The 16,392-nt window shown below is 38.6% G+C and overlaps 1 protein-coding gene across 2 annotated transcripts in view; it reads right to left on the bottom strand.

Moving 5' to 3' along the window:
* LOC124214687 (zwei Ig domain protein zig-8-like) overlaps positions 1-16,392 on the bottom strand; it is a 46,203-nt gene that overhangs the window by 9,412 nt on the left and 20,399 nt on the right. For both annotated transcript variants that reach the window (XM_046617236.2, XM_046617234.2), the window contains exons 2-3: positions 4,272-4,438; positions 1,131-1,341 (exon numbers count right to left, since the gene is read on the bottom strand). In XM_046617236.2, the coding sequence (XP_046473192.1) occupies positions 1,131-1,341; positions 4,272-4,438 (378 nt within the window). The remainder of the gene's footprint in view (positions 1-1,130; positions 1,342-4,271; positions 4,439-16,392) is intronic.

A 16,392-nucleotide genomic window follows, 5' to 3' on the forward strand; every position in this document is an offset into this window, starting at 1 on the left:
ACGTAACGAAACACCATGGAAAAAACAGTTGTTGTACAATGTTAGAAGGACTTTCATGGAGTCGACTTTTCAAAGTATGAACACGTTTTCTTTGTTATTATTTACTCGCTGAATTTCAGAAAATCTTGAGGTTCCAAATAACGACAAAGTAACGTTACTAACTTCAACCTTATTCTTGATCAACATCTAGATGATACATAATTAGCGTAAGTCTTACCGAAAGAAATTCACGCAAGCTCCATATTCAAATTTAACAGAAGATTTGTTCGAATAAATATCTTTGCGAACCATCGAACTTGATTTTTTCCTTACTTGCTCAGATCACAAAAATAAATCACGGTCTAACACGATGTAACATATTATGTCATAAGTGAACAAGATTAGCTTAATTATGATAAATGATTTATTGTAGGTACTTTTCAAAGTTCGTTTCATAACCTTTTCTTTCTATTTATTTCCAATCGAATACTAGTTGGTAATAGTTCCCTAAAATTCACTCGTCTAATGATATCGCAAAGCGAAGAACCACTATTTGATTCGAGTTACGGTTTTCTCTTCACAGGTCATCTCCAATTAGCGTGTTGCAAGTTATCAGGAATAATTTGCATACTTGATTAGAGACGAGATCAGGGTTTGGCAGAATTTTATGGTGATTTCCAGAACACAAAGTTACTTCGACCGCTGCTTGAACGCGGCTTATACTTTATCCAAGTCATTAGGACGATAAAATAAAGCCACCAAGATTACGCATCTGTAAAGGATCTCCTGAATTTAACAAACCTAACTAATCGGTCACATAAATTATTTGTTCAAAGTACTTTTCCACCGAATCAGCTGAATAGCGATAATTTTCTTTTCTTCTTTTATACATTGTATCGATATTTGGCTTGCAATTAGTCAATTTTGATGTGTCCTAATCAAAACGCCGCTTTACGAACTTTTTATTTGCTGTCGCAGATTGTTTACAATAGCAATAGACCTAGTTTCATTCAAATGTAATCCAACAGTTGAGCAGTTTTATAGTCTGCTGAAATCCAGCATGAGAAGTCGAACATCTTCGAAAAGAGCTGACTATTTCACGCGACATCGGCGAGTCGGCGAGGTTTCAATTTCTGTAACAGGGTACTCACCGACGACGGAAAGATAAACCGGATGACCCATCGGCGGCGTTGTCGATATCTGACACTCGTAGAGTCCGGAATCCTTGCGTTGGGGATATCGAATCCGGAGTGTCCACTCCTCGGAGTGCGGGGAATGTAGTGCCTCGAATCGCTGATCACTCGTATAGGTATACCGACCGACGGTCAGAAGATGGATGTCTCTATGGCGAACCCAAGACACCTGAAAATCCATTGACCAGAATCTTAAATTACCACTTTAAGGGCTTGAACTATCGATGACACAACCATGGCCATCCGTTTTAGAACTTGTGATAGATTGTTTGGTTTCGGCTTTTAAGAAATCGACACAACTGATCATGTTCTAAATGGTGGGGCTTTTTCTGGGTGTGATGACTTCAAGCGCTTGAAATATTGATGGCACAATCACGGCCATCTGTTTTAGAACTTGTGATAGATTATTTGGTTTCGGCTTTAAAGAAATCAACACAACTGATCATGTTCTAAGTGGTGGAGCTTTTTTTGGGTATGATGTATTCTATCAACATTAGAAACAGATGTTTCTCATTGTGGTCAGAGGAGTGATTAAATTGTTTTTCGTATATAAGATATGCTTTCCTGAGTGAACCTTTGAACAGAAATCAGAATGAAAAGTGGATGAATTCCTATTCCGGTTTACGAGTGAAAATTAGATATTATTTCCCCGCTTGTTTACGCAACAGGAATTGAAATCACTTAACTGAATTCTCGCATATGTTTTAAAAATATTTCAATAGCCACTGGTACGTAATTGGGCTCAAGTTTCATGCGTTGTCTCATCCTCGACAGTTTAACCTGCAAGTAGCAGAGCATAATTTTTCTCTTCACATAAATTTCCATCCGTACGACTTTCATTAACTCGTCTGCAAATGCATATCTACAGTTGGATTACCGTCACACTTTAGTGTAGAGAGTCGTCGGAGCTCTGTGAAGTTAAAGGTTGGAATTCTAAGCTCTTTGGCTGAAGAAGCCATTCTACCAAAAGCCTTTACAGTATAAGAACATTCATCTTGTATACGGCGTAATTATGCACCAGCAATTGCAATGTTACCGTTGAAAATTACTGTACGTTCTTAAATTATATTACATTGACATGACGTTCTGGTTTCTAAGGTTAATTTTCTTACTGCTTACCAACCTGATAGAATGGCGAAGTGATAATATATAATATTAAATTTTAGCAAGTGTATGAATAAAGAAAAAATGAAGCAATGAATCCTTTCTATTTGAATACCGACGGCCTTTGTTTTGACATTGAATAGCACCAGTTTGAAAAAGCTTCCTACGCGTTTCGTACGAGTATAATTTATTTCACCTTATAGTCATATCCAAGGAGTTATATGTGACACGATTCGATTCGTAACGGATTGCCATTCCGACAATGAAACTTGGCGTTGTTTCAAAACATGTGTTACGCGAGATGCGATCCGAAACTTACACCTTCAACTAACCGGAGTGGAAGGATGGAATAAGAGGTCACGTCCTTCAAGGATTCTAGAAGCTGGCAAAGCCACTTAGCGCGAATACCCAGAATGTCAGAAGATTTCAAAGCGTGATATCCGATGTTTCCAGTATTTTTCCAAACGTGATTTGTCAGGTGAGTTTCAATTTCCTGCATGCCGAGATTTTTTAGCGATACATAAATCTTTTCTGATCATAATTCAACCGGTGTGGAATTAATTTGGAGTTCCTCCAAGTAAGGTTTATGTATGTGAACCACGTGTCTGGCTATTACGATAAGCTATTCGCTGACGCTTTAGAATATCCAGTAGAGAATCCTGAGGTAAATCGAAAACGAATGTGGTATTCAAACGGTGGCGACACTTCAAGCTCGAGGAGTGGATAGTACTATCCTCGAAGCAGGCGAATTACGCAATAAACAGTAAATTTTACAGACAGGTTATCCCTTCATTCGACAACGGTTGAATGTGGCTTTTGTTGATTGTACACGTTTTAGCTAGTAGCAATAGCCTTTTCTCCCGAAGTTGACGATCAATATTCAGCGGATGTTGATTCGTTTCGCTATGCTCAATCAGTCCATTATTCGAATGGACTATCTAACATCCGAAATGTCGAGACCACGCAGGCCATAACGGGTCTCAGCGTAAGGACGGTTCATTTTATTTTTAATGGCAAAGTGTACGGGTGAATTTATCAACAAAATATATTACGAAACGTACGTGTAGCTGAGGTTCATATAAACGTGAGCCCTGCTTTGCATACAAATGAGCTTTTAGATTAAAACTGTGTTTGTACTCGGTTACTACAAGCCAGTGTAGACGAGGACGTTTGTCCTTTGCTATTTATGAACTGTCGTAAAGCCCTTGCGATGTGTTTAGAATGTATTTCGTTTCCACGCTTTTACGTGCACTGAAAGATGTGTGGTGCCTACCCGCCTATATAACTGCAGTAAAAGAGAAGGATGCTGTATGAAACACCGAGGAAGAAAACATTACGGAATGTGGAAGTGTTACTATTCAACGCAGAGTTACTGCAACTCGAGGTAACATGTATATTCAGACACCCCGAGAGGAATATTTTCTGACTTTATTACGGATGTCACACAATATCGTTATATTTTTCAGAGTCAAAACTTTTTCGACTTATTACGTATCAACAAATTTAAATATACAAGTTGCGTTACCTGTGAATTGTTGCCCCGACAATTTTTGTTACCGTCAGTAGTACGGGAATTTTTTCACTAGCCAGTTTCAGAAATCTTTAATCGTGTAACATTGTTGAAGAAACTGGTCGATGAAACAAGATGTCAAGTGGACGACTTTTCGACACTGTGGCAATAGGTGAAAATGTATTGTAAGTCTCGGCACAGTTTGACTGTGAGGCAGAATGGCGTATAACCAGGCAAACGATCTCCCACAGCAATTACTACCCCGTGACCTTTTCGCCCCAGAGTGAAAGTTTATGTTCATTAACCGAGGGAGCAAGAGAGAAGGGTTAGTCTGAAGTAGAATTAAGAACTTATGAATTTGATTCATTGCCAGCTCGACTAGCCTCGGATATTCACACCAACCTTGCAACTCTGACAGAAACTCGATGAATCCGATCACTTCTACAAAAGACAACCAGGCATCCTGTCAACAATACACAACTCACCGTTCGATTTCCGAGGTTCTTCACCTTGCAGACAAGGTGTACCGTCTTTCCAACGAGACCTGTCACGTTGGATTGAACCGTTGTATCGAAGTACGGTCCAGTTCCTGGTGTTGGCCACTCCTCAAGAAAATCCGTCCAGAATCTTCTCGAACCGAAGGCCTCTCCACCTGGAACATAAGCAGAAGAACATTCGAATGTAACAATAAATTTCTATTGGCAGGCTCAACGATGTGTCTCAGCGGAAATGTTCGATTCTGTACATTGCATGCACCTTCTCATTTGTCTCATGTGCCCTGGATCAACTTTTTTTATGGCCCATAAATGAGGACGAATAAGTTGCTGCGGTCACAGCAATTTCAGTCACGCCAGAACCAGACCTCGGAAAGCTATTGTGCCCGAGCCACTAGACATTGAATCGACTGTAACGCTTAGAAGCTCAACTGTGCTTCTAGTGACATTCGGTTACGATGTTATCATAATGCTGCAGTATTACTACCGTAAAGACACGAGTGATATTTAACGGTATCGCGTAATGTACTTTAAGCGTTATGCCTCAAAAGCAATCTTTCGAGTGATCATTGTACTCTATACGCTCCAACCGTCAATTCTAGTGTAACTGTGTTGTCAGAGAATCGAACACTTTGAAGCTTCAAAGTCAAAAAGGTTACGCGTGATGAAAAAAATATCCCAGCGTACAAAAGCTTCTCCTGCGTGTACAATACCGGGTGTCACTGACATGTGGATCACGACTTTGTGTTTCCGGAAAGACTTTCGCCCTCCGGATATCTCTGCACATACGTATATACCTGGAATTGCATTGTAACGTCTATGTCAGGACCCCATGTGGTCTGCGTTCATGGAACTTCAAAGTGATTTATTCAATCGTTGAGGTAACGTTTGCCGTTTTATCAAGTAGATCTGAAAAATAAGAACTGTATATTTAGAACAAAGAGACTCACAAATATACAAATAAGATATTCGAAGTAGCTCATTTGTTTAACGTAAAAGTGTTTTTCGATGAAGAACGCGTGATGCTTGATTCAACACATTTTCAATTAAAAAAATAGGATATCGACTCCAAACGCGGAAATCTTCACGTTAGATGAATTGAGGAAAAGTAATTCGACTGAGGAGTATTGGTCGCTTCTCTCGAACCGAGTACCGGGTATAAGACTTGTTCGTTCCATTTTTCGTCGCGTTTCACCTCCTTGAGATCTCTGTTAGCACGGTGACTTATTCTCTGCGCTGGAAGTGCTCAGCAAACAAAGGGGATGAGCTACCGGGGTTGGCAAGACCAAGTACGTATCCAAGAAGATCAAGAGGGTAGTGTTCACGTGAAAGGGGTTGTACCAACTAGTCGACATATCAGTCCTTAATGCGACACTGCTGAATATATAAAATACGGTGAACCAGAATTGACGTCAGGCAAATCGGAACATGTTATTATGCAACTTCTTTTGCGGCGATTTTACCTTGCGCGATGTCTTGGCACTCTGCTCGCAGATAACTCGATGGTTCGAGTTGCCGTTATTTTTCCTTGCGAGATGAGTTTTCCGCACCATATCGGAATTACGTATAAGGAGTGTATCTCGAAGCAGCCCAAGAGACGATATATGAGAATTCGGCTCGCGGGACAGAAATTCTAGGATGAAAAGCTCGCAGACAGATGACAAGGTGCAATTTACGATTTATATACCGTGGATTCGCGCGTCCCTCTTTGAACAGCTTGTCATGGAGCAGGGATTTTCATCTCTTACTCGATCTCTACGCGTCACGTCAAATATGGTGACTCGGAGACGCCGATGGGTCGAAATAAAGTATATAGGAATTGTCGCGTGCAGCAGTCGTCCACCCTTTTTATCCCGTGAAATAAAGTTGGGGAGTTCGACGAATTATTATTTCCAGACGTCACGGGGATCTTGACTTTTTCATTTCTCAAAGTATAGACAACTGTTGGAGTAATACAAGATTATACGCTGAAAATCCTGGAATTAAGAGATTAAACGAATCTTAAAATAAAAAACGATGTTTGACGCGTGATACAGCATTTTTCATTTAGAGATACCTTACAAATAAAATGGTCAAGCTTTCTGGTCTGCTTTCCGATAATTGATCGCACTGTATTTTTTTACTTCGCATGTTTGGTGCATCGATACGACACGATTCAAATAGAAAAATATTGTTTCCATCAAACTATTCTCTCATCATACCAGGAAATTTCGATCCTTTGAAATATCAGCACCACATGATTACGCTTGCTTAGCTTTTTTCAAATTTGTCAGGCTGTTAATGAACGCGTTGAACAGAATACGACGTTCAGAAATCATAAGAATTCCTGGAACTTTGGAAATTTTGCTGCTCTATAGTATCGCCAAGTCTTCCTGAATTTCGATAAAGTATCCTTCAAACATTGTACCGGCTACTCGAAACGTTGCCTTTGGGAGCTGCTTGGAACCTGACGTAGTGAATATTTCGTAGGTATGAACAACTCGAACGTCTGCTGCAGAATTCCACGTGCGATCGTTACCAGGCATAATTAATATAGGCGGTAGTGATGCACGGGACAGTGACGTCCAGTGGATATCCACCGGATATCATGAGTACATTATATTCGAGAGCTGTGTTGGATGTTCGGATATCAATCACGTGTCTAATGGCATAAGGTCGTGACCACCAAAAATACGATTTTAGTGAAAAAAGACAGTATAATTTTCTGTTTTTTTCACCCCTTGCTCACGCAATGATGAAAACGAAAATTCAGAAAACATAAAAATTCTCGAAGATGAAAACATGAGGTCGTGGCTGCCAATTTTTTTTCTGCAAGCGTTCTAAAAACCAATGAAACGCATAAAAAATTGAAACTAACAATCATACAGTAAGATTATCCAAATCGTCAAATATCGGAATGATAGGAATAACAATAATAATAATCATTTATGATTACGAACTTATGCAATCATTATCAAAAGGTCGTATCTATCAGCACACGCAAGCTTCTGCTGATTAGTTAGATTAGTAAGAAAAGTAGAAAAAAAAAATCCGACGTATAGAACCTTTAGTTCCGTTATTAGTTCAGATAAATTTTGATGATTGATTCAGTAGCAGAAGGTCGTATCTCCCAGTGCACACGACCTTTGACTTTTAATTAAACTGTTCTTAAATTCTAACGTTTCAGGCCATATTTTCGTGTTCGGAGCCTAGTTACAATAAAAAAAAGAATATTACTACGCCCTTCTGCCCTTTTTCAACAGCGCAAGGTCGTAAGAGGACGTTCACGACCTTATGCCATTTAGCCACGCGCAATATCGCACAAGCGATGGTTGTATTCGTACCTCAGTCTGTTCTGTTCGAGCCAAAAAGACAGCCCTAAAATGTGAATACTCATATGTTTCAGTGTCACTAGTTTCAATTTATGTCTCCAGAAAAATTGGAGAAACTATAAAACGCACACAACGACCTACCGATATCACATAATATTAGTAAATGCTCGAAGTTCAAACGAGCACGATACATAAGATGATATAAATCTACCGGAAGGTTTGGACAAGGTACGGATCCATGGATCTTGCCTGTAATTTATATGATATCGCATGCTGCATCAATGGCTGGCTACCTTCCTTTGTAACAATGTTGGCAAAGCGTACTGTCAAAAGTTAATAAGTCAGTGGGATGGAAACTTTTTGCCACAGCCATAGCCACGAAGAGTAGATTATCGTACGGACCGTCGAGAATTACCTCTCCAGAATTTTCTCTCGAGTTCTTGCTGAATCCCCCCGGGCTTCTAGACCCTGGCGGTTACCTTCAACTTCTTACGTTGCACGCGTCTATTCATTTACCCAGTAAAATACATTTATGTATGGGCGATTCTGACGATTTTCGGTAAACGATTCAAGGTCAAAATTTTTATTCGTCTCTCCATCGCATCAATTTTTTTGTCCGGCTGGAATTCTCAAGACCCACTACCAAGCCTCAGACATCGACTAGCCTTTTCGTTTTAAATGGAAAGTCGCCAAGTTTAGTCTCGCACTTTCGGTACATTAGATATGACAAGTTTTTGTGTTACCAATTCTGGGTCTCTCGTAGTGTCGCGTTCATTTCAGGGTAGAGGAACCCGGAGCGGAAAGGGTGTACGATGGTTTCTGACATCGAAAAAAATGGACGGTTACTTAAAAAAAGCATTGTTTATTGTTTTCACATGACGTAACTTCCACAACGTTGTGAATATTTATTGATAGGAATCTTCAACATACCGTCAATGAATAAAAGAACGTTTGCCCGGGGTATACTGTTTGTTATTTATAGCAAGAGGCACAAATATGGTTCATTAATTAGACTTCGACATCTTCGCTGTCCACACTTGCGCATTAGTTGTGGGACCACTTTTTGCGCCCAGATCAAGAAATCCAGTATTCATCAGAAGTCGAATATACCTATCCTAATGAAAATTGTTTACACCAAACTAGGATAGTGTTCCAAATGATGTAGAAAGCGACTACAACCAACGTTTTCTATCGTTGGAATAATTCGTCGAACTAATGATGTGATGAGATTGTTGAGTTGAGGTGACTTTGTTTATATTGAATGTATTGGCTGGTTGAAATTAATTCGAGTACGAAATATCGCTTATCTTAGAATAAAGTTCACGTGTTTCTTACGAGCTTGGTGCGTGAATGTAGGAAATGTTCAGTACGGACTTACAACGTAAGAATGGAAATTAGACAATGGATGCTTGCGTTGCCTATTAACTAACGAACAAGGTTAGTCACACTTCCGCTCCAAGTTCCTCTACGCACTAAAATACTTCCATTATGCGCGTTGCTTTGAAACGTGAAACGCCGAAGGGATGAAATTTCTGTATTATGAGAATCTTTCCATGTGAATTCTGAACTTAAACCTGATATTCGATATGATAAAATGCTTGACGAATCGTGAACGAAAATGAATGATGCCCTGAAATTAATTCGTCGACTTCTTCGTAGATCCTCTCCAAGACTAATCGTAAGAGTACTGAAAAGAACGTATAATTCGAAATTCCTGACCCCGATCGTTTACTGAAAATTCATGAAATTGCCTTTTTAATACGGTTACTGACCTTGAACAGGTGATCGTAACTCCAGTTTCTCCATCTACTTGTCTTCGTTTATTAGGTTCGAAGGTTTATTTAATTGCGCCGCTCACTGGAAGAAGTCACTTATCTCAATTTCTCTATCGATTACAATCAATAATTAATATGACAAATTGTCAACAAGTTCGTATGGGGGGAGAAGAAACCAACCCGTTGAGACCTTCGACTCAGGACGACATCGATACTCGTGTCAATCATTGACGGAGCGTTTAACTGCCTCAAGAATTTCGAACTGATCAAACGGAACGTTCAATTTCGATACGGTAAATTTTTTGAAAGTAATTGTCACTTCTTGGTCAGTGCAAAATACGCGTAGGAATTTCAGAGCTTATTTAAAAAAAAAGCACAAACAAAATAGTTGCTGGACTTTTAGTCAAAAATTATCTCGGTAGAATTTCTCGGTGCCATGTTGGCACATTCATTTCATCTTCCGACAAGCAGGGTTCAAAAACGGTGATTATTCTGTACGAACAGATTTTATGTAAATTTACGTGCGTTTTCACTCATGCCTGATATTTGAAATTATGCGCTACGGTATTAATTACTCTCTGAATATTGACAATATGAGGTCCGTGTGTGGATTTTACGGTGGGACGATTCCACATGAAACTGCGTTTCGTGTAATAATTACAGCCTTGTATTTTGAAGTACCGGTTTCAATTTCATTAGATGTTGGTGAAATTTATCCAGTGGATGAGAGAGAACATTTTATATGACTCATTCGTCATCCATTTTACCCGTTGATTAAAGGTGAAAGAAATTCTCAGTTCTTTCTACTTCCAAAAGAAAGGAAAACCCGTTAGAGCCGAGATTTTTGTTCTCCCGAAGATTTCACCAACGTCCTCAGGACCGCGAAGTCTTCGAGGCAAACACCTATCTGTGTTAAAAAGTTTGTCTTCTCCTGATATCATTCAAAATATATTCCTCTCCTCAGCATTGCGGAAAAAGTTCAAACTACGGTATTGCGGAGAGAATTGATGCGTGAATCCGACGCTGCATGACGTCATTGATCGTCACAGCTACACTCGTTATATTTTCTGAGGATTCGAAATGCTGGAAGATCTAACGAATCATCAGAGATACTTGATGTTTTTTTTTTTTTTTTTCTCCTCTGAAACATTTCGTTAAGATACTTCACTCGACCGTCGAGTTGTACAATTTTATCTGGTGCGATACAAGATTACGCGACAATTTTCAAAATGTTGATGATTTGAAAATTCAAGTTTTAGCTTGAAAGTTAAAAAATGCGAAATTCAGAGGTGCGTCTGTAAAAACCAATCGAGTTGAAGCAACGTCATTTCATTCAAATTCAACACTGATTCAATCATTGATCGACATGATATTTAACGTTGTACAAATTTGATTCAACTTCTATTGGTAGCCTATAAATGCGATGTGTTGAAACTCACGAAAATTGAAAGTCAATTTCAATATTGGATCACAATTCAATTGGATCGTAGGACGATAAAACATGTGTTCCGAATTTCTCGTTTCATAAAAAATCAACACTATCACTGTATCAATCGTTGTAGTCTACGTGAAGATTTCATGTATTCTCCAAGATCCAAATTGACAGTGAAAATTGTTCATTTTTTTCCGCGAGAAAATATTATTGCGGTACAGTTATTGTTGAGTATAGAAATATAATAACCGCGAGGAGAAATCGTATCAATCTTTTCTCTGTACTCGCAAGATCTTTGAGAGCGGTTAATACTACCAAACAGGAAAAATATTCTCAGAACGCGAATGGAACTAGAAACCTCAAAAGGAAGAATGACCTATTTTGGCACAAGTTCTTGGCACGATTCGTATAAGAATACTCTGTCTGCGGCACGTTGGTATGACGTCGAATAACGCGTGCTGGGAATATGACATCTGTAATATTCCGGAATATTCAAATTTTCTTGTACCTGGTACGTGGTGGGAATACGTCATTTGGAATATTCCATAATACCGTACCAATTGTCACGTTTTCAATATTTTCCGATTCAAGCAGGGTCTAAATTTTTGTTTACGAATTTTTTTTTTCTTTTTTCACGACTACAAGCTTTTCTTAGACGTCCTAATATTTGACCATCGACTCAGCATGATTATTATTTTCGATACTAACAAATTAAAAATGATGTATAATTGAAATACGTAAATTGTGGCAAGTAAAGCAAACATTTTCTGTCTAGATGCAAAGTTGACGGATTTTTTAATCATAATCAATTTTGAACAACGAAGTGGAAATTTATTCATAACGTTTTTTTTTTTAGAAATTTGAGATTCAAATTTCCTGTTAATATATTTTCTGAAGGTTGAACTTTCAATATTCATAATTACACCTTTGACAGTTGCTCATATCTGAACTATTCTTTGCGCATTCCGCACGCAGATTATTGATCGCATAAAGCGTTTAATTATAAAATACGGAATCAGAACTAATTCCTTGGATTCAGTCGTGCGGACTGCACTTCATCGTGATTTATATTAAACCTGTTTAAATCCTGAAAAAAGTACCCGGAAACCTTGAGAGTACGGTGAAACATATTTTTATTCATTCCTCTCCGCTTCTCATTTTTCAGTTTAATTCCACTTTTTATCATTTTATTAAGTTATATGGATCATCAGATTAATTAACCGGAATTAACACACCCGTACCAAATTCTACATATTTGTAAATGCGAACCGTATAAACCGTGTAATACGAAGGCAAACGAATGTGCCCGGTAAATTTCTCTTCTACAACCATGCCCTTTTTTTCACATTTATTTTTCTTTCCTGCGGAATACGCTTTTCCGCGTAATACATATTTACGTGTTTCGCCGCGGAATGAAATGTATAACGGGGGTACTTCGCATTAGCGTGAAGACAAAACACGGCGTAAAAATACTGTATCGCCATCTTTATCGATCGCTGTATAATTATATCGCATTTTTTTTCCCCCTCGTAAATAGACAAGTATAACATAATCATTAGTACTTGATACGCGATCTTTATATGTTTTTACCATTTCATTTAAATTCACAGAAACTGTTCCTTTGACGAACAGAAAATTATTCCCCTAACGTATTCCTCAATTTTCATTGTCACAATTCAGCTGATATTCAAGTTTAACAGGCTTCGTTAGTGTTCTTCGGTCATTTGAAACTCGTAATATAATTCTAAAAAAAATTTCATTCTTCTTGATACCCTGAAACATGTATTAAATTTAATGGCGTTTGGTATCGATAACATTTTTCTTACCTGTCCTCTTTATATTTCTGAAGCTAATTGCGTTTTGAAACCTCTGAAGAACAGAGAAAAAAAAAAAAAAGGGAACAGATCATCAAACTTCACGGTACGAGCTAGTGTTTGGATAGTCAGAACAGTCATTTTGTCATTTCTTACCATCGTTTGCTTTACAATAGCGGAATGCTGTTGTAGATATAAGTCAAGTTTTGAAAAGAATTTTGCAAGTATGTGACATATTTTCGAGGAAGAGGCATAAATTCACTGCATTCTAACCTAACATAACCTAACTTGACCTAACCCGACCCAATCATAATACAGTCCACCTTATTTCATACAGGTATTTCATAAGTTCCTATTTATAAACGCGTGTAAAGATAATCGGCCGATGAGAATCAGAATCCTTGGGCAAGGGAAACAGGAAAGTGGGTAGATTGGCCGGAGAGGCAACCCTTTGTGCCCTTTGTAGGGCCCAAATCCGTTCTCAACGTCACGCTGAGCGCGATGAAGACAGCGCCAAGGGATGGGTGGAATAGGGAGGGTAAGGAACCCGGCATTCAAACTCTTACACGGCTCGGAGAAGCCGCAGCTTGAATCCTGAAGTCCAGACGCCTTATTGCGATGCCTTGAGCGGACGAGCCAAAGGGCTCAACGGAACACAGGTGAGGCCTGCGTTTGAGCTGCTGGCAGCGGAGCAACGCCTCTTGACAAGGGAAGGCTTCCGAACCCGAAACCCCGGTTGGCTTTAAGTGGTTTTCGTCTTTTCGAAACAAAAGCCATCAACTCTTCTGCGTACTTGTAATAAAGTCTTCATAAAGAATGAATTTTGTTCAAGGAAGTTCGCGAGTTTGGGGACTAAATTATATGCATAATGTACGAAGAAAAGTTTCTTTTTTTTATTCATCGTGAAAATGATTTCCACGATATTCTACGGTAACGTTGAAAGTAGAAACTCTTATTGTTGGGAACACGCTATTATTTGTAGCGAATTGTTGTGCCGTTAGATAATTTTTGTAGAAAACGATGAAATATTAGGTACGAAAAATTGCAATTATCTACAATCATCTAGAACTGAATAAAAAAATCAGCTACTCCTGAAATTTGAAATAAAATTTCGTCAATGTTCATAAAAGCCTACAAATTCGACCAAAAATTATAATAATCGACTGTCGTTTACTACGAAAATAAAAAAGCAGTGGTCATAGCAAACAACAGAAAATTTCATATGTTGTTTTGAAATTTTACGAGTTTCGGCCAAAATCGACATTATTGTTCAAAACAGGAAAAAAAAAACTACCAATTTTCCTCGATGATGGAAGAAAAATGATTGCGGAAAAGCAAGCCAGTCTACACGTACTTATAAGAAACCAAGAAATTATGTTAAAACTTCTGTTCAAAAACCACGATCGGATTCCAATACTTTAAAAAATAATGTTATTTTCACAGAAAGTCGAAGGAACTTTTTCCACCATGGTTTGTTTCAACTGTTATCAAGCATTCCATTCCGAATCCAATTTTGAGAATGTTTCAAAAACTGATTGCTCAAAAAGAATTGCTTGTGTGTCAAAAGTTTACAGGAAAATCTCTGCACTAACTCAGCTAAAATTTCAATTGCAGAGCTTTCCTTCCGTACATGCCGAAAATAGTCAGCAAATCAGAGTAAGCCACAAGTAGGAAGTATTTTGAAACAATAAGTCGGTATGAGAGAATATGTCGCACTGAAGATTGAAATTTGGGGTTCATAATGTGATGAAAAATACTTGAAGTGATTCTTTACTAAAGTCGGCATTTTAAAAATTACTATTCACCTACCAAGTGTCTGTCACATTTCATAAATCAGGTGGTTTTTCTAGGAAAGTTGATCTGGTGCATCGCCAGTATAAGTAAAGAAGATTGTCAAGATAGATTGTTCAAAATGTGTTACCGCTTTCAAGGCGAGAATAAAAATCGGTAACCAGTGAGAAAGAAAAAAAAAACTGGTAAATTTACATCATGCAACGGCAAAATACATGTAGGTATAAGTTAGTCCTAGTGGTAATGAGTTATTCATCGTACCTACCCAAAAATTTCAGAAAGATGGTCAAACCCACAAAGTTTTGCGTAGGATCCATCGAAACATCATCCCTTTTCCGCTCCCCATCAACCTGGGATGAATTACGGTTATTAAGAACAGCCTTCAAAGAACATAATTGAGGTAGCTGAATGAGAGTACGAAGCGAGTTTCGTCGTTGTGGCGAGTTTCCGTAGAAATTGTGGAAAGAGGTACAGCGTCGAATTGGTTTCTGTCCCGGAAGCGGGTAAACCCATTAAATCAACCCTTAATCTTGGCGTCCGAAATGTGACGTCAGTAACACGAAACCCTCTCTTCGTTGGTGAAATTAACCCATTTGCGGAAATAAAACTCTGTGGTGTTCCTTGAAGACTACCCGTATCATACTTCGAAAAAATATACAACCCATAAAAACGTTAAAACGAATTAATCACCGAGGAAAGTAACATTACGATGAAAAGGTCCGTAAAATTGGTTACATATTGGCAAAGAATCATCATCCTGTTCAACGATCCTGTCCGTCGGTGCAGGTGATGTCAATCAATGTGAACCGAAGCTGACACGTTGCGGGGTTCGGATCGAGGAAAGTATAACAAACATCAGGGTCACGAAAAACAATGATTCAAGATTTGCGATGGGACGATAATGATCATCCGATTGTATACACGAGTTGTTTACACGCTTTGAAAAATGGTGACATTAGAACTGACCAAAATGGACGGATGTGGACTAATACATAAAATAATGTTTGTTATCAATTTGGAAATTCAACATCAGATACTGGTGCATCAACATGTAAATGCAAGTAACTCAAGTGCCGTTTTAAACTACGCGCGTCAACTCGCTATCTCTTCTGAGGGACGATAGATGGCGCATAAACCGTGAATCGATTACATCGATCGATCGACGTACGACTCTAATAAAGCGGAAACTTCATACCTATGCTGTCAGATCCGATATGGCTACGAGTTGTTTACAAACGGAGATTGTCTCTGAATAAACATTTTTAACTTCACTTCTATTTCCGTGAGAATTGGTGAGTTGATTTATTTACATAACCCGACAAATAACAATCTACAGCACAGTTTTGTTAACAGTTAGTAGTAATTAAGGTGGAGTTTTCGTAAGATACAATAAAATTATTAGAAAAATTTTAAGTCATATACGAAATGGTTAAAGGGTGAGAAACCGACTTATTTCGACCTGCACATACATTATCCTACATCTCGCAAGTGCTTTTCGAGGTAACCTTACAATGTCTCGACTGAAAGCGAGATACCAAGTGAAATTCAAGATAAACCGGTACACGTTTATTCTCAAAGTGGAAACAAGGGTTCAGTGCCTGACTGCATGGTCGAAATATGGGAGCAATAACTTAAAGCCTCAGATCCAGGACACATTTAGCCAAGATGAGGCTAATCGGGATCCTAATTTTCCGGTCCCTTCTGTTTATTGTCAGGACCTCAGTCCTCGCTAAGGTTAAGCAATTTGCGAGGAATAGCCTCGCGGGCTACTTTGCCTTCGAATGGAAACCGTATTGGGATTCGTAATTACATCGAATATCGAATTTGAAGATTGGTTACAGCCCACGGGTTATCCAACGTACTAGAGATCCAATCAGCACGCGATACTACATCACGTTCATCCGTCGTAACAGAATCTAACAGAATGGAAATTATCGGCACAACGAATTTTGCTATCCAAAGCCTGGTCACTTGGGTCCTCAACGTTAC

The sequence above is a fragment of the Neodiprion pinetum genome, chromosome 3, assembly GCF_021155775.2.
Source record: "Neodiprion pinetum isolate iyNeoPine1 chromosome 3, iyNeoPine1.2, whole genome shotgun sequence".
Lineage (NCBI taxonomy): Eukaryota > Metazoa > Arthropoda > Insecta > Hymenoptera > Diprionidae > Neodiprion > Neodiprion pinetum.